The 20,217-nt window shown below is 39.4% G+C and overlaps 1 protein-coding gene across 5 annotated transcripts in view; it reads right to left on the bottom strand.

Annotated features, from left to right (window-relative positions):
* The window catches only part of LOC124712558 (dentin sialophosphoprotein), a 231,005-nt gene that overhangs the window by 81,460 nt on the left and 129,328 nt on the right, over positions 1–20,217 (bottom strand). For all 5 annotated transcript variants that reach the window (XR_007005602.1, XM_047242880.1, XM_047242873.1 and 2 more), the window contains exon 9: positions 7,909–8,123. Coding sequence is in view for 4 of the 5 variants with exons in the window: in XM_047242880.1 (XP_047098836.1) it covers positions 7,909–8,123 (215 nt within the window). In the remaining variant the exon portion in view is untranslated. The remainder of the gene's footprint in view (positions 1–7,908; positions 8,124–20,217) is intronic.

Genomic DNA, 20,217 nt, shown 5'->3' with positions numbered 1-20,217 from the left:
CTGAATTTGGGGCACTGTTAAACCATGTGTTTCTCTTAAGCTGTCGGTGGTGCCTAAATTTTTTTGCCCCCACCCCATTACCTCCTCCATGCCCAACAAGGTAAAGGCCAAGTTGCAGTGTTGGCAGGATCAGAGCATCATTTCTCCTGTTTAATCAAGTCAGTGGGCCATCCATTTGGTGGTGATTCAGAAGCCTGACAGCACCATGAACCTTTGAGGTGAGTTCAAACAGATGGTCAATGCACATTGTGTCAAGGAGGGTTGGTTTGTTTGGAGGAGGAGACCAGACAGCGAGGTCATCGGTCACACTGGACTAGGCAAAGAAGGGGAAGGAAGTCGGCCATGCCCTTTCAAAGGAAACATCCCAGCATTTGCCTGGAGTGATTTAGGGAAATCACGGAAAACCTAAATCAGGATGGTCGGACGCGGGATTGAACCGTCGTCCTCCCGAATGCGAGTCCTGTGTCTAACCACTGCGCCACCTCGCTCGGTATTGTGTCAAGGACTCATATCCAATTCCACAAGTGCAAGAATTTTTGGCAAAGCCGTCAGGGAGACCAGTATTTTTCACGAAACTTGTACAATGTATACCTGCAGCTGCCGTTGGACACAGTTTCTCAGACTGTCTTAGTACTCAACACTCCCGTTGGGCATTGCCCATTTAATAACTTGTCTTTTGAAAGCTCATCTGCCCCTGAATTTATCACAATATTTGTAGCAGTATACTCAGGAAATTCCCTGTTGCATGAACTACATCAATGACATCTGTGTTATGGGCTCTACACAAGAGGAGCATTTATGAAATCTACAGATGTTTTTCCAGTGTCTTCTGGGGAATGGCCTCCATTGCAAGCTGGAGAAGTGCAGCTTTTGCTCCTCAACAGTGCATTTTTGGGACAGGCTTAGCAAAGAGGGCTTCATCCCTATGGATGAACAAATTGCAGCCCTTGACAGCACCCAAGAACCTGAAGGAGCTCGCGTCTTTTTTGGGCACGATTTCGTATTATGCCAAGTTCATTCCATTGGCCATGCACATCTACCAGCCCCTTAATTGGCTTTGGCAAATGGGCTTTAACTTTGTCCACTGTCAATGGACTTTTCAGTCCCTCAGTAGTGTTTGTGCTCTGCTCTCTATTTGGCTTCTTTTACAATGGGTAAACCTTTAACCCTGACCATGAACATGTCCCAATATGGCACTGGCAAGATTCTGTCCCATTGGAACATGGATGGCACCGAACAGCCAGTCACTTCTTGCATCAAAGACATTACCTGCAGGACAACTTAATTATTCATAGGTGGAGAAGGAGACACCAGAATTAAAAGTTTCAAGTTTTCTGGTACAGAGTAAGTTTTCTCCTCATTATCAACCACAAGCGGATGGTTAATTTATTTTGTTCTTCCATCAGACAGGACTGACCACTGACTGCACAGGTGGGCCCTCTTTGTTAGTAATTATTGCTCTGACATTTTTACTGCTCCTCCAATCAGCATGAAAATGCTGATGCACTACCACCTGTGGAGCCCAATCGTTCAATCAGCACAAGGCTCTAGTGTTCACATTGAATGATACCTTGCAGCAAACCTTGCTGAATATTCTATTGACAGCATAAGAGGTTGCAACCACCATAGCTGCTGACTCATTTTTCCAGAAAATGGTTTCGGCTGTCTTGGTGAGGTTGCAGGAACGTCTCTCTTTGGGTGCAGATGGAGCGTTTTTTCGCCTCTGAGATCTACTCAACATTGTCCAAGGGGTCCTCTTGCTCGTCATGCTCGTCATGCCCGCCATGGAGGAGCAAAGCTGTTGGGTGGTAGTCCCCCTAGCACTGCATCCTCACAAACTCCAGCTGCTGCACATGTCACACAGGGGTATGAAGGCATTGGCATGACATTGTGTCCACAAGCCAGTGATTTATTGCCACACTGAATACCCGGTGTTCGTTCACTTGCAGGGCATGAGCACAGAACCAGGCTACACCGTTGCAAAAGTTTACCTCTTGGCCATTCCTGGAGCACCCTTGGGATAGCATGCGACTCCGTTTTTTGGGCAGCATGTGCTTGTTAGTGTCTTGTTAAACTTCCCGTAAATAGCCAAGCTGTTCTTCACGTCATCAACAGACACTATTTGCACATTGCTGTCATTTTTTTCCATTACTTTTGTGTTCACAACACTATCTGTCTTCTGACTATTGCCCTATCTTACCTGGCTTCTAACATGAAGGTGGAGCATTTTGTGCATACTTAAGACCCAAATGAAGATGTCAGTGTCTTATTACGGTATATTAATAATTTTTACTTATGGACCGTCTGACAGCAACTGAATAAAACACAATTTTAGTGCCACACGCGTTTCGCCTTTAATTTCTGCAAGGCATCATCAGTGGCCTGGAATATGTACATATGTTAGCTATTTTATTTACATTTTTGTCATTGTGGCTATAGGTTGTAAACAGTTCTGGTGGTTGGTATTTCCTATTAAGTAGTAATGTTTTCAACTGTACTTACAGGTTGCGTGGACAATTTCCTACATATTACGCTCCTGTTGCATTTTTGGTGTTGTTCTTCTTCTTATGAACGCCAATTCGCATTTTTTTCCCCATTCCACAACACTATGCACTGAACGCTTGTTTTAAAGCAATGTTTTGGTTTCTGTTGCCGACTGTCAAATGTTTTTGCCAAAGATCGAATGTTATTGCCAAACTTATGAGTGTAACTATTGAAGTATCTGTGGTCCGTTCGTGTATGCATTTGTGTGTGTGTGTGTGTGTGTGTGTGTGTGTGTGTGTGTGTGTGTGTGTGTGTGTTTTTGGTGTGATATATATTTTTTTGTGCTGCGTGTGTAAAAATTATTAATATACTGTAATATTACACGCAACTGAGGAAGACAGGACTATAAAAGTTGAAGATGCCAATACAGCTATGTCAAGCATTCCCTGTCAACGTGCACAACAGGTTCAAGAAAATACATCTGAGACTCCATACGACGATACAGCATATAAAATTCAACAAAACATGCAAAAAGAATGATTTAATTCCAAGTTACATTAATGTAAAGGTTAAAAACAGTTCTACAGTGGCACAAAAGTCGAAATCATTTGCAGAACGATATTGGTTACTACATGAAATTAAGATGCTCTATTCGAAAAAACAGCACCTAAACATGATGCTCTAAGAGACTCATCTAGAATTCGCAAAAAACGTAGGAAACGCCGCAGTTTTCATGGCACTAGTAGAAAAAACTGAACACAACACATACACAGCAATGAAACATTTACAAACCAAACATAAACAGAAGATAATGAAACTAACAGTAAAAAAGACGCAAAAACACATTTACATTTTAAATGTGAAACCACATGAACACCAACACACATTCCATCCACGCTTAGTTAACCTAACAGAGACAGAACTACACGAAAACGAAAAAATGCTCTTGGAAAAAGGTTTGAAACACTGCACCAATAGCAAAGTGAACAATCAATACATAGAAAATCTCATAGTAGAAACCGAACACATCCTTACACGTGAAGAACAACAAAATAATTGTGAAATAAACATAGGACTGCCAAGAGAACTAGTAAAAGAAGAAATAAAAGGCATATTAAAACAAACACAGCAGACACACAGTAAGAACAACCAAACAGAAGCAGCTACTATGAAAAGGTTAAGACAAAAGTTAACAGACAATAACGTATTAATAACAAGAGCAGACAAGGGAAATGTAACAGTACTCATGGATAAAGAGCAATACATCACAAAAACCAAGGAATACATAAACACCAACGCCATACAAAAACTGAAGTCAGATCCAACTACACGATTCCAGGCAAATGTGAAACGAACACTGAAAAACATTGAACACACACTCACAGACAAACAGAAATACTACTTAACACAGAAAAACACACAAGCACCGACACTCCGCAGTCAACCGAAAGTACATACAGACGGAATGCCAATGAGAGCTGTTATCATCTTCAAGAAAGCCCCAACATACCACATAGCCAAACACCTCCAAAAGTTAGTTACAAAACACTATAAAGTAGAAAACAACAGAACAGTGATAAACACAGGAAACCTAATAGAAAACATACAGAACATACAGGTACCACACACAGCATCAATGATTTCATTCGATATAGAAAATATGTATACCTCCATCCCTATCACAGAAACAATAGAAATCACAGAACAAAATCTCTCATCCCACAGCAACCTCACCACAGATGCAATAAAAGAAATAACAGATATGCTCAGATTGACAACTGAACAAAACTACTTTCAGTTTGAGAAAGAATATTATCTACAAACTGATGGACTGCCAATGGGATCCCCAATATCAGGAACACTAGCAAACATTTTCATCAGTCACCTAGAAAATCAGATATTTGATAAGATAACCACAAATGAAAGTTTCAAAATCATATATTGGTACAGATACGTGGATGACATTATTTGTCTGGTAGATGAGCCAAGTGAAAAAATAGATGAACTCCATTCAGAAATAAACAAAGCTCATCAGAACATAAATTTCACACTTGAAAAAGAAAAAGAAAATAAAATAAATTTTCTTGACATTACAATTAAAAAAGAAAATGGTAAACATACATTTAACATCTTTAGAAAACCAACAGCCACAGACACAATAATACATTCCACATCCAACCACCCCCACAGCCAGAAACTTGCAGCACTAAGACACATGTTACATAGATTAAACAGAATCCCACTCAGCAAGAGAAACTATGAACAAGAAATGAGTACAATCATACAAATAGCTAGGAACAACGGGTATGACACACATGTGGTACACAAGCTCAATCAAAAAATAAAAACACAAATAAAAAACAAACACAACAGTCCCACAATACAAAAGAACTCACAAGCTGAAAACTTACAAACACACTCAACAAACACACACAATGACAACACCACACAGAAAAGAACCAGATGGTACACCATGACCTACACACATAAACTAACACACGGAGTTGCAAACATCCTAAAGAGATAGGGCTTCAAAATAGCATATAAGCCTGGGCAAACCCTTCAATCACACCTAAGCCAGCCAGCTACCAAGAGAGACAAATTCCAACAATCAGGAATATATAAACTTGAACGTCAAAGTTGTGATGCAGTATACATAGGCATGACATGCAGGAATTTTCAAACAAGATACAAAGAACATATCAGATGTTGGAAGTATGAAACAGACCATACCAAATTTGCAGAGCATTTAAAACACTACAACCATCATCCTACAAACATGGAACAAGAAATGAAAATAATGAGAATAAGCAACCATGACAAACATCTTATACAAATGCAGGAAAACTTCCACATCCAGAAAGCCATAGCAGAAAACCAACATGTGATAAATGAACAAACACACATCAGCACAGGCTGCCTTCTACACTTAGTAAAGGAAATGATAACATAAAACAAAAAATAATAAAAAAAAAGAAAAAGAAAACTCTTCCCCACATCATCTGGACACACACACACACACACACACACACACACACACACACACACACACAGCACAAAAAATATATATCACACCAAAAAAACCACACACACACACACACACACACACACACACACACACACACACAGCACAAAAAAATATATATCACACCAAAAACACACACACAAATGCATACACGAACAGACCACAGATACTTCAATAGTTACACTCATAAGTTTGGCAATAACATTCGATCTTTGGCAAAAACATTTGACAGTCGGCAACAGAAACCAAAACATTGCTTTAAAACAAGCGTTCAGTGCATAGTGTTGTGGAATGGGGAAAAAAAACTGCAAATTGGCGTTCATAAGAAGAAGAACAACACCAAAAATGCAACAGGAGCGTAATGTGTAGGAAATTGTCCACGCAACCTGTAAGTACAGTTGAAAACATTACTACTTAATAGGAAATACCAACCACCAGAACTGTTTATAACCTATAGGCACAATGACAAAAATGTAAATAAAATAGTTAACACACGTACATATTCCAGGCCACTGATGATGCCTTGCAGAAAATAAAGGCGAAACGCGTATGGCACTAAAATTGTGTTTTATTCAGTTGCTGTCAGACGGTCCATAAGCAAAATTATTAATATACCGTAATATTACACGCAACTGAGGAAGACAGGACTACAAAAGTTGAAGATGTCAGTGTCTGCCTCTTCCCTTGTCAATGGGTAGTCAAGTTTTCTGGTTATGTACCGGGCGATGCCAGTCAGTGGGTGCAGTCTGGCATTAGCCGTTGGGTCTCCTCAGTTCACTGCACATTGGGTCACATTACTTGTACCACCTTGGCCAACCACACTTTCTCTCCAGAACTGCTGTTAGGGTCCAGTCTTTCAGTCAGCAGCATGGGTGGCTGCCAGGCGTCATAGTGAGCCATGAAAGTTGGCATTTGTTTGTGGTGGATGTAGGTCAGGAGCATCTGGTCCATCATGCAAATCAGTGTTGCCTCAGCCTCCACACTGCTCCACCCCTCCAACACAGCCAGCAGCATCAGCGTTGTCTTCTTTGGTGGTTGGTCCGCTGCTCTGTTTTATGGTGCTCTCTTTAGTTGTGCATCAGATGTCACGGTCCATGCCTGGTCATTTTCAGCCTATGTGGCCTTTTCAGGGAGGAAGGAGTTAGTATCCCCACCAGTGGAAACTGGAGGCAGATGAGCTGGCATGTACACTGCAGCAAACTAGTGTGACAACTGCCATGGGAATTGCATGCAACGCATAGTAAGGGCTGACCAGCTGATTGAACTATTTATCCATGGGTGATGGTAAGCCAGACAGAGTAGTTCTAATGCTGAGCTCTACCATCTGGTAGTAAACTATTGTATGATTTTGAAACCCCATTAACTAAGAACTTAGAATAACAAAATACTTTTTTCATTCATGGATCAAGCAAAAACTCCAATATCCATTCCACCACATGTTTCCTCACAGTTCCTTTCATAGATATGTTCTGCTTGGTTCGCTGACTTCTTTTTATTTCAATGTTTTGTCAAAATATGGAAGTCTATTACCTTTCTGGTATCTATATTGGTCACCGTAGAAACAGAATTCTCAGAACTTCTACAACAATACTATATTGTTTTCTAAAGTGGCTTCCAATATACACATTTATTAAGAAAGTTGCAAATTTTATATTGGGATAAAAATTAAAAAATGTAAAAATTTTATCCTAATGCCCGTCAACTCCAAGTATGTTTTGTAAGCATTCATGTTAGGTTGCTGATTCATTATGTGTAGTGAACACATTGCAAGCTGCAGGCAAGAATTGTGTGACAGTGCAACTGTATTTAAAGAACATTGGTCTCTGTTGTACAGAATGACACACACAAATGGTTCTTATTATAACAATTTTCATGTGGAGCAAGTGCAGTGAGGAATGTTGCACTTTTTCCAGGTGGAAATATCATCTTTAAGGAGGACAGTGCATCTAGAAATTGTGCAGTACCTTGAGAAATCTACATGTCTACAAGACCTAAATATTATAGAGCACATGCCAGAATTCACAGAATGGAACATCAAGTCACACTGCAGTTGGCCATTACCCAGTGCTACTCAATATTCCTTATGGTACTGCTGTGTCAAGTTTTGTTGTTACACACAAAGCCAAAGGGAGGTGTAAAAGTTGTTAAATACATAACAACATTTCAGTGACTAGACTGTACACTTTCCAGCTCTAAGTAAATTGAAATAAATACTGCTCTAAAGGAGGCAGGCATTTAACTTTCAAAGTAAGTCAAAATGAAGAGAAACAATGACACCAAAAATTAGTGTACTCTAAGACAGTACATTCCACAAATATTATAGACACTGCCACAAGTCTTTGAAACTTCCCTTCCAGAGAATAAAATGGCTAAGAAAAAGCAATCAAAATTTAACTCACTTTTCTGTGAGAAGTTTGATTTGCTGTGACGTCATTTCAGCAAGTGTTTTCTCTCGTTGCTCCAAAGCTGTCTCAGCAGCATCCAGCTGTGACTGGAATTCTTGGACTTTCTCACGGACTAATGTTTCTACCTGCTGCTGGTATGAATCACGAAGTTTTAGCTTCTCTTGCTTCATTTGTTCCACAACTTCCTTCAGTTCACTCTGTCTCTCCTTCTGCATGTATGCAAAAGAAAAGTGGTGAGTTTTAAAAAGGTTCAACAACATATTCACAGTTTAATTTAGACAGTTACATTTAAATCTGTAGTGAAGATAAATCAGAGCAAAAGAAGAAACGTTACTCGAGTATCAAATGAGGCCTTGATACACCTTTTTGGTACACTTTAATTTCACAGCAGAGGAAGGAAGGAAGGAAAGACCAAACCAGGAAAGAAGACAAGTTTAATGATGGGGTTACTGGATATAGATTACAAATACCAACTGAACTATAATGCAGAAGAAAGTCTGCTATGTCTTTTTCAGAAAATCTATTTCAGCAACTGCCTCACATAATTTAGAGAAACCATGAGAAACTTAAATGTGAATAGCTATATGGGGATTTTAATCTCATTCCTGAATGCAAGTCCATTGTGTTAACCATGACACCCCATCTCTCAAGTTTCATAATACAAAAGAATATGAAACTGTCACTGTTAGAAATGAAAGGACAGCAAAGCTGTAACTATCCTGAAGGAAATATCAATTTGGGACAATTCAAGTCCCAATACTTGTAAAAAGACTATTAAAAGAATTATTTTCATTTGAATATGATGCATCTCATTAGATTATTTCTTCACACACTTTTCGAGATTATACTCTAAGAAAATAAAAGGATGTCAAGTTGCAAATAGGGCAACTGATCTCAGAGATTACAATCAAACTACTTATATCTGTACAACTAACCTCAAAGTCCAAGCTATTAAAACAGCATTCCTTAATCTTTGTGGTTATAAACTCATGTTTGTGGCAGTGCAGTATATTATGTTTCAGTTCTCTCTCTCTCTCTCTCTCTCTCTCTCTCTCTCTCTCTCTCTCTCTCTCTCTCTCTCAGATGCAGTATCAATCATATTTAACACTAAAATAAATTATGGCAGTGCTATTGGTCTATTAACCTGTTGTCTGTTGAGCAGGCTCCATCCCAATTACTCCTTCACTCACATGCATCACCAAACTGCAGCCGCCATGACAGAGCACAGAAACATGTTTGTTATCACTGATTACCCCATAGCAAGTGAGGCATTTGATGTCATTCACTTTCCCCAAGCATGGCAGATGTAACAAGAAAATTCAGTGGCAATTGATTAATATATCTACTCTCATTTACATGAGCAATTATAAAGTGAAACAATGGTCCCACGAATTCCACAAGGGACAATGACATTCTTGATGAAGATGGCACTGAGGAAATCTACTATGAACAACAATCTATTGCCAGACTCAGACAGTTGGTTCAACAAAAACACTGATTCACTGCGGGCAAACTATCAGATGACTTGCCTAAACACAGGTAAGCAAAGCATGTTACTTGTGTTATGGAACTAAGCGAAAACCAACACCAGGCACAGCATGGGAGAGCACCACCAATGATTCTTCACATTATAAGGATGCTACAATTTAGGAAGCACTAAGAAGTGCTGTCTGTCAATTCAATGGCTCTTTTTATGACTGTACATGCAGGCATTATGAGAGGCAAAGTTTAAATTATAGCACTGAAAAAGTTATATAATTAATTTTTTCTGTTTGCAGTTACACATTGAACTACCCACATCACAGTACCACTGGATAAGGCAAATCAAAATGGTACAGCCATTAATAAAGAGGAATATCATGCAGTGCAATCTGCTTTCAGCACCAGTGGAAACACTGCAGCTGTGTCAGATGAACACAGATGGCTAAAGAAATCATTTAGCTTGGCTTGATGCAGGTGCAATATTTCCACTGCTGCCGAATGCAGATTACTATACTTTATCAGTGGGCTGCACCATTTTGTTTTAGTTCTTCTGGTGGCATGCCACATTACTGTGACATAGGAATCCAAACGTCTACCAGAATTGCAGACCTGTTCCTCGAAATAAACAAAAAATTAATCAATCAACGAAAATTATCAATTTTTGAAAATATAATGCAATTGGATAGATAAAAAAATTCCCTCACCAAGCAGTGGCAGGAGAACACATGTATAAACTGTATTATGTATGTAAGCTTTCCGAGCCAGTGGCTCCTCCTTCTGGCAGAAGATTTAAAGGGAAAGGAAGAGGGGTGAAAAAAAAGGACTAGTGAGGTTTAGGAAAAGGGGTAGAGTTTGTGAAAGTCACCCAGAACTCGTGGTCAGGGGAGACTTACTATGCGGGATGAGAAGGAAAGACTGATTGTTGGGGACTGCACTGGGCGAGATTTGAAAACATGAAAGCTTAAAGGTGGAAGATACAGTAATATGCAAGACAGATGTTACTGCTAAAACATCATGCAAGAGTTAATCTCGATTTGCATATTACCCTAACCTGTACATGTTGATTTAGCAGTAATCTCTGTCTTGCATATTACACATCTTCCACCTTTAAGCCCTCAGGTTTTCAAATCTCATCCGATGCAGTCCCCAACTATCAGACATATCTTCTCATCCTGTCCGGTAGTCTCCTCTGACCTGGGTTCTGGGCAACTTCTTCAAAACCTACCTCATCAGCGCTTTTCCTTCACCCTTCTTCTTTCTCCTTCAACCCTTCTGCCAGCAGAAGGTGCCACTGGCTCTGAAAGCTTGCATACATAATACTATTTATATGTGCATTCTCTTGTCACCACTTCGTGAGTAGATTTTTTTTTATCCATCCAATTACAAAAAATTCATTACGTAACTTTATTTCTTTTAGGTGATAAGTCAAACTTCATGAGTAGCCATTATAAAACGATACAGCTGGAAAATTTCATTAGAAACAAAGCAACTAGCAGAGTGTGAGAAGTTTCAAGCCAGACTGAAGGATGGCTGTGTACCTTCATGCCAGCATGCTACGTAAATACTATCAGTAAGCTGCTATGATTAATGTTCCTGTTGAGGTGGCCATAAATTGTAACAAATCATTGCTTTTAAAACTGATTTTTCACTTGTTTTTGTGGTAGCATGCATAGCCCTCGAAGTTCATATTGTTTGATCTTTGAAAACATAATCGTATCAGCGACTGTGATTTCATTGTTCTCCCTTTAAACTACTGAAAATCATTTGGTTCTTGCAAGTCATTCTTTTATACTTCCCTGTGTGTGGGGCTGAAGGAACGAATTATATTCCCTTCTATACACCTAAGGGGTGCACATGCCTACACAATGTGCTATTTAAGAAAACAGCAGTAAATGAAGGAGCGCGCTGGAAGGGCAATGAGGACTGATTCTAACATACTAACCCAAAAGCTAACGACTACAGTAACATCCAAAACAATGGGCTAATACATCTCAAGAAGGGTCTGGACCGGACAGATCAAGGCTGGCTTGCAATCTTTGTTCAGAGTAGTCTGGCAGTGTGGGAAAAACCGCTTCAATGGCAAGAACTGCCAAAAGGGACGGGGATAAGAAAGTAATAAATCGGCTTGGTAGTCCTGGTGCACACTGCAGTCCACTGCACTATTTGCACTACACTGCAAGCAGTATTCCAATTGCTGATACCAGGGGGGACAAGCTGGGCATCCGGCATCAGGCTTTGTTCTAATGCAGTCAGCACAACCGCCTCGAGAAGATGCAGCTTGGGAAAGCGGTGTGGAATAAACGCAGTAGCACTCCTCTCATTAAATAGACCAAGACAGGACAACCAGCAACGAGTGTGGGATAAGAGTTCTGCAGTTCCCACATGCCCTGGCAAAATGCAGTGAGCAATGACACAGGCCAAGTGGCATTGTGCGGGCGACCTGCCGAGAGCACAACTGGATATGTTGCCTCGTCAAAGCGGAACAAGAGACTGCTCAAGCGATGGTTCGGCATGCCTAGTGTCCAGAAAGTGTGGGCGTCTTAAGTGCTCCCCTGGCGGAAGTGACCAGCAAGGGTGTTATGAAGGTAGCAGGCAGCAGACATTAAACTGGCATGAAGTATATCAGCTGCTTGAATATATTTTCTTTATACAGAAAGATTACATACCGGTTTCTCAATCAGAAACTTTATGTGGATGTCAGTTGTGTAGATGAAAATCATATTATGCCTCCTCATGTATGTCTACCAGCATGCGTCAGAATTCAACTGTGGTCTATTGAAATTGTGGTTTCTGAGTATTGTTCCATGATAATGCTGCCTGTGTTGGTTGGGACTCCATGACTGTCACATGTATGCAGAATCAATGGTTTCAGGAGGCCCACACTCAGTGCCAAGAAGGATCTCAATGACCACACCTGACTAGCACCCAAGAGCACAAACATATTGATCACTTGGCTTTGCAGGACTCTATAGCTAGACAATGTACCTTGAATCAGGAAATTGGCTCGTTTGGAGCGAGAAAAATATCCACATGTATAGTGCAACAACATCTGCAGCACCAAGCACTACCAGTACTGTGATCAGCATTAAGGCTTTCCTTGAAGTGGCAGCAGAGAAAGGGTTGCCGACAACATTGGACACACCAGAAGCACCATGACACCATCTCAGGCAAGTCATTGATTAGCATACAACATTACAATGTCTGTATCCATCAGACTACCTTCCACTAGGAAAGTGGAATGTGCTCCACAACTCTGATGTAACATTCAAAACGATAAAGAGCAGCAACCAGTCATCGTTTCCATTTTAAATTGATTAAAGCGGATCCAGCTTTTTGCTAGTAACTAGCTGTTACCAATGCCAAAAAATACAGTAAGCAGATAATCAAGCATAGTACAAAAAAATTTACAACTCGTGGTATAACCTATATTGCTTGTACATTAAATTACATACCAGTATTTTGGAGTTGTTATACATGCCCCATACATCTGCACCTGTTGCTTAGGTTCTTGTGACAGTCCATTCAAGACTACGGTGTAATGAAGATAGGCTTTGCAGAGAACACATTGGTTGGCTTTGTGGTGCCCTCTATATGAACTACATAATACATAACCTCCAAGAGTAAAGCAATATGGTCTCCAAGGAAATTTATAAAATTTGTATAAGAATAAAATACAAGTAAAATTATTGACATTGTTGTACTGACTTGTTGCCACATTTAACAGTTAACATTAGAAGAAATAAAAAATCCCAGCTTCACTCCTCGTGAGCCAATTATTTTGTTAATGTTTAAAAGCATAGGTAAAATCAGTTTCATAAAATTTACGAATAGCTAGGAAGCACATGATGTCTGCTGTGACTGTCAGAATTAATTTGAATATTTTTCTTTTATACTTTATTTAACCATTGTGACGAGGTATGTGGTTCGTATTAGTTATTGAATAGTTCATAGGTGGCACCAGGTATTACTAAGATAGATTGTTGGTGTGATTTGCCAATCGGTAGCGGATGTAGGGACTCTTCATACAGATTTTTAATTATAAGTACAATAAAAACAGGATACGAAATTACTGTTACTAATAATGTACATGCCTCTAAGTCAATAGAACATTGACTCTGATATCTGATGTGAGGGTGCTGCCTAAGGGTGAGAAGGGCAGGTTCCTCGACTTCCTAGAAGACCTGGAGAGCTTTTGACATAAGAAAAATTTTAGCTGCAGCCTGATTAATGATCATGTTATTATGAAAAATGCCCATTTTTTGGGAATTATTTGAAAACCGCTTTCTTAGAAGCATTGAAAAACACAACCCAAGGTGTACAAAATACGTCCCCACTTCTTGCTAATATGTAGCAGCCACTGACATAAAACTGTACGAATACAAGTTATAACATTGGACCTACGTAACTGTTTCCCTGTTATATTGGTATAGAAGCTTGTACATTGTTAATAATAAAAATTCTGTATCTTATTTTATTGTACTTATAATTAAAAATCTGTATGAAGTGCCAAAGAGATCAATACGATCTACATTATCTACAGACCTACAAATGACACTACATCTATCTTGGTGATATCTGGCACTATCTATGAATTATTCAATATGTAATACGAGCCACATACCTTGCCACGGTGATTTAAAAAAAGTATTAAAGAAAAATATTCAACTCAACTCCAATAGTCACAGTATATATCATGTGCCTCCTGGTTGTTTGTAAATTTTATTAAAAAAATTTATTAACACTTTGTCATTCGATGACAGCACAGTGGTGTCGTGCGCGAGATAGTGGTTAATGACTGCCGACACAACAGTGGTGTTGTGAGCATAAAATCGTGCAGCGGCCAGTGACAGCAGTTTTTTTTTTTTTTTTTTTTTTTTCATTCTATTGGTGTTTTGTTTACGTAACAATAAGTTACAGATGTCAACAAGTTTTTTTGTTTTTATAAGTACTTGTGCACTTTCATCATGGCAGACGAAAGAGAGAGTACGATTATTTATGCTGAGTGCATGGACATCTTGTCTGACATTCCGGACAATTTGGCCGATTGGATATAAAAAAAATTAAAGTGAAGCAGAATCATCAGAAGATAATGAAATACGTCCAAGAAGAATTCGGCGAATGCTACAGTTGCCAACTGATTCAGATGAATCAGTTGAAGAAGACAGACTATGATTTGCTGAGGACCAATAGAAGATTTGAAGGATCTCAGGGTCCACACACATTTTCCAACAATACACAGAGTGTCCTGGATATCGTAGAATTATATATTGGGAACGATCTATTTGAATATATTAGCAACGAATCCAACAAGTATTACAGTCAAAATTGCAATACACGGAAACTGGATTAAAAAAAAAAATACCAAATTTGTCGACGTTACTGGACTCAAACTTAGAAAATGATTTGGGCTTGCTATCCTTATAGGAATTGTAAAAAAAACAGGGAGCAATGATTACTGGTCAATGAATCTGTTGATAGACACACCAATATTTCGCCAAAGGATGTCCCGCGGCAGATTTAGACAAAAATTATCATTTTTACATTTTTCCAACAACAACAACCAACCCGATAATGCCAACCAGCTTTTCAAAGTGCAATTCGTAATTGATTATTTTTCCAAAACGTTTAAAGAAACGTTTAATCTAAGTCAAAACATCTCAAATGATGAAGGAATGATACCATGGCGTGGATAGTTAAATTTTAAAGTTTACAATCCATCGAAAATTATGAAATATGGCATACTCATTTGGATCCTGTGAGATTCGAGTACGGGATACATTTCCTCATTCAAGATATATTCTGGCGCAGGACAACCTTTAGCAGAAACTGTGACAGAACTACTGACACCTTCTTATGGAAAGTGGCACCACCTCTACATGGATAATTATTATAACAGTGTAGAACATGCAGAGAAGTTACTTGAAAAGAAAATTTGAGTTTGTGGAATGATACAGCAAAATAGAGGAACTCCGGAAAAATTAAAGCACGCAAAAGTCAATGTGTTTGAAACTTGTCATCAACAGAAAGGTGACAAGCAGCCGGCGACAAGCCAAGTAATCCGAATTAGCACTGCCGGCGCCAAGTGAATAAATTTGTACGAGACATGCAGACGGCAAAGTGTTAAACTGATTTTACTTTTGCTTTTAAAGATAAACAAAATAATTGGCTCACAAGGAGTGAATCTGGGATTTTTTATTTCTTCTAATGTTAACTGTTAAATGTGGCAAAAGTGAGAAAGGAAAGGAAAGGGAAGATACTCATGATGTCAGCTGCATCGAGACTTCATGTGGAGTCAGCAGAACCAAGAAAAAACTTATGTTGGACCAGGATTCAAACCTGCAATCTCCTGCTTACTAAGCAGTTGCGTCAACCACTGCTCCATCTGGACACACAGTTCTTTGCAAATGCACAAGCTATCTACGCTTGCTCCCCAGCTGATTCCCATTCCCACCTAGCACCACCTATCCGCAGTCCCTGCCCAAGTCCTCCATTCTTGCTAATTTTAGATTACTGCTGGAAGTCAAAGAATATTGTGCACGTACACTGAAGGTTGTGGATTCATTGCCCATTGAATTGAATCAATTATACGAATGTGTGGTGTTTGCTCTTGCAGACATGTTCGAAATGATACACCAGGCATTCATATAACTGAGTCGCCTCAATGGTCAATGAATCCACCACCTTCAGTATGCAAACACAATCACATTTGACCTCCTGTGAGAATCTCGAAGTAGTGAGTATGGAGGACATGGAAAGGGACTGCGGACAGGTGGTGCTGGGTGGGAATGTGGGTCGGCCAAGCAGTATACCAAGACAAACCACGCAACTGCGATAAACTCTGTGTCCAGATAGCACACTGGTTAATGTAACTGACTTGTAAGCACACTGCCCCAGTCTGAATCTCAGTATGACATACATTTTCACTCAGCACTGCAGACTCCACAAAGTCCTGATACCGCCGACATCATAAGTTCATTCCTTTCCCTCCCCTTCCCTTTCTGCCCCATCGCCCCAACTTCCCACCTTCAATTTACATAAACTTTAACACAGCTGCAGATTCCACACGGTATCTGTCCTTTTGGACATGTCTGAAACAACAGAAACCATGCATTCATATCATGCAACTACACTTAAAAACAATATTTTTATGCATGCTACCAGTTTTTAAACAGAAGTTCATCCATAGAATAGAAGGAGTTGTCCACAAGAAATGAATTTATGTTAGATTTAAAATCTGCTTTGCTGCCTGTCAGACATTCTAGGTTATGGAATAGATTCACATATTGGGAATACATGTTGATGCCAGCTGTTTGGAAAGCACGAAAATTTGTGTCAGACTTGGGACTCAAACAAAGATTTCCCACTTATCACAAGCAGGCCCCTTAACCATCCATCTATGTAAGCATTTCTACAGGACTGAACCAAAATTCCATCTGTCATATAGTCAAAACCCTTATGCTTGTACAGAGCATCATTCCCACACAGGGAGACAAATATTTTATCGTCATTTAGCCCATCAGGGCACGGATGCATCATTGATGATTACAATGCCTATATCTTCACAACATAACGTGGAGGTATGCTTGGACAGCCAAATTACTTTAAGTGACCACTCAGCATAAGCAGGAAATCTAAATTCAAGTTCCAGGCTGACACAAATCTTCATTTAATGCCAACAACTGACATCAATGCATAGCTGCAATACATAAATCTATTTCATAATGTTTCCCACAGCCATAATTTTCAGTGACAGTGACTTATTTTGAAGATAAATAAAACAAAGACATTATATCCATCAGTGATATTTTGTGTTATTGGGCAAATGATCAAATTTTTTGTTGCTGAGCCACTGACAGCTTTAATAATGGGAAATAAAGGTCATTTTCCCCCTCCAGGATAGTAGGCATGGATCTCATTGTCCTTAAATTTTGGTGGATTATTTATGTCGAATTCCATTGATGAATTTACGTAGTGTGGCAGAACAGTTAAAATGCCTAATATCTTGAGTTGAACACATAATATTCTTATTGCTCATTTTTGTGCATTCAATACTTCTTTCCATATGGTGAGTTACGCCAGAAAAGTATTCCATAACACATTAGCATGTGGACATATGAAAAAGGTGTCAGGAGGTTCATTCGTTTGTTTACAAGATAAGCAATGACATGAAGAGCAAAAGTAGCTGAAGTAAGGTTTGAGAAGTTCAGTAATACGCTTCTTCTAGTTAAAAGTTTTCATCAATATGTAGACCCAGAAATCTGGAGCATTCTACACCATTTACTGACTTCTGCTCATGTGCTACAACTGTTGGTATTATTATTTGTTGTACAAAAGTTTAAATTTAGGGAGAGTTCATTTTTTGATAGCTACTTAATAATTCTTTGAAATACGTAATTAACAATTTCTTCCGTTACTTTCTCTCTAATGGGATTTATTATAAATTAGTATCGTCAACAAAAAGTACCAATTCTGTTTGTTGAATGTTAAGTGTATGGTCATATAAAAATAAAAGAAATAGGAGAGGACCCAAAATTGAACTGTGAGCTTCCCACTCACTAAATTTTCTACCCTTCAAACAGATTCAAACCATCTGTGGGTAAGGCAGCCCAGGATTTTCCACAGCTAAAAAATTTTCCTGTTCTTAGAGCATGCGACTGATTTCCAAACATGCGAAGAATTTTGTAAAGGCTTTTTTGTAGTTATACAAGTATGATTTTGTACTTTGTAATTAATAGTTCACCTTCTGTGAAGAAAAGTTATCTGTTCAGCCCCAATTTGTCAAGACTCAGTCAGTTTTGCAAACAATATCATTACATTTAAGTCTCAATTTCTGTCACTTAGAACACTAATATGAAATATTCTTCATTCATCATGTACATACCATGCAACTAAACAATGTGTACTGGCTGTAAGCAAACTCACTCACTCACTCACTCACTCACTCACCCCCCCCCCCCCCCTCTCTCTCTCTCTCTCTCTCTCTCTCTCTCTCTCTCTCTCTCTCTCTCTCTCTCTCTCTCTTTCTCCAACTGAAGAGAGAATATTGTACAGTTTCTTATCTCTCTTTAGAATTTAATATGCCTTTGTATTAAAAAAGACTGTTACGTGACAACTCTACCTTTACAAAAACAAATGTTAAGTATTCTCAACTTCTAGTTACACGAAAAGATAATTTATCCCTTGAACAATGTAACGAATAAGCTGAGAAAAACATATCTTTATGAGTAGCAATTTAGTATAATATTATGCAAAAGTGGCTGCAGGAAATACGGGGTTATTACAAATGATTGAAGCGATTTCACAGCTCTACAATAACTTTATTATTTGAGATATTTTCACAATGCTTTGCACACACATACAAAAACTCAAAAAGTTTTTTTAGGCATTCACAAATGTTCGATATGTGCCCCTTTAGTGATTCGGCAGACATCAAGCCGATAATCAAGTTCCTCCCACACTCGGCGCAGCATGTCCCCATCAATGAGTTCGAAAGCATCGGTGATGCAAGCTCGCAGTTCTGGCACGTTTCTTGGTAGAGGAGGTTTAAACACTGAATCTTTCACATAAGCCCACAGAAAAAAATCGCATGGGGTTAAGTCGGGAGAGCGTGGAGGCCATGACATGAATTGCTGATCATTATCTCCACCACGACCGATCCATCGGTTTTCCAATCTCCTGTTTAAGAAATGCCGAACATCATGATGGAAGTGTGGTGGAGCACCATCCTGCTGAAAGATGAAGTCGGCGCTGTCGGTCTCCAGTTGTGGCATGAGCCAATTTTCCAGCATGTCCAGATACACGTGTCCTGTAATGTTTTTTTCACAGATGAAAAAGGGGACGTAAACTTTAAACTGTGAGATTGCACAAAACACGTTAACTTTTGGTGAATTGCGAATTTGCTGCACGAATGCGTGAAGATTCTCTACCGCCCAGATTCGCACATTGTGTCTGTTCACTTCACCATCAAGAAAAAATGTTGCTTCATCACTGAAAACAAGTTTCGCACTGAACGCATCCTCTTCCATGAGCTGTTGCAACCGCGCCAAAAATTCAAAGTGTTTGACTTTGTCATCGGGTGTCAGGGCTTGTAGCAATTGTAAACGGTAAGGCTTCTGCTTTAGCCCTTTCCGTAAGATTTCCCAAACCGTCGGCTGTGGTACGTTTAGCTCCCTGCTTGCTTTATTCATCGACTTCCGCGGGCTACGCTTGAAACTTGGCCGCACGCGTTCAACCGTTTCTTCGCTCACTGCAGGCCGACCCGTTGATTTCCCCTTACAGAGGCATCCAAAAGCTTTAAACTGCGCATACCATCGCCGAATGGAGTTAGCAGTTGGTGGATCTTTGTTGAACTTTGTCCTGAAGTGTCGTTGCACTGTTATGACTGACTGATGTGAGTGCATTTCAAGCACGACATACGCTTTCTCGGCTCCTGTCGCCATTTTGTCTCACTGCGCTCTCGAGCGCTCTGGCGGCAGAAACCTGAAGTGCGGCTTCAGCCGAACAAAACTTTATGAATTTTTCTATGTATCTGTAGTGTGTCGTGACCATATGTCAATGAATGGAGCTACAGTGAATTTATGAAATCGCTTCAATCATTTGTAATAGCCCTGTATTCTTCCAATTATATTAATCTTGTGAACATATGTAACTCAATCAGCTTCTGTCTCTCAGTCAATACAGACTCGAAGGATACTGTAAATATTGTATGCTCTGCATTTCTCCATTCATCAAGCTGCAGCTTCACTCACATAAATTTAACTTTCTTATCCTCTAAGCCTGTACACACTACACAAAAATTAAAAGTAATTTATTTACATATTA

The sequence above is a fragment of the Schistocerca piceifrons genome, chromosome 1, assembly GCF_021461385.2.
Source record: "Schistocerca piceifrons isolate TAMUIC-IGC-003096 chromosome 1, iqSchPice1.1, whole genome shotgun sequence".
Taxonomy (NCBI): domain Eukaryota; kingdom Metazoa; phylum Arthropoda; class Insecta; order Orthoptera; family Acrididae; genus Schistocerca; species Schistocerca piceifrons.
This window is presented reverse-complemented; position numbering and strand designations above follow the sequence as displayed.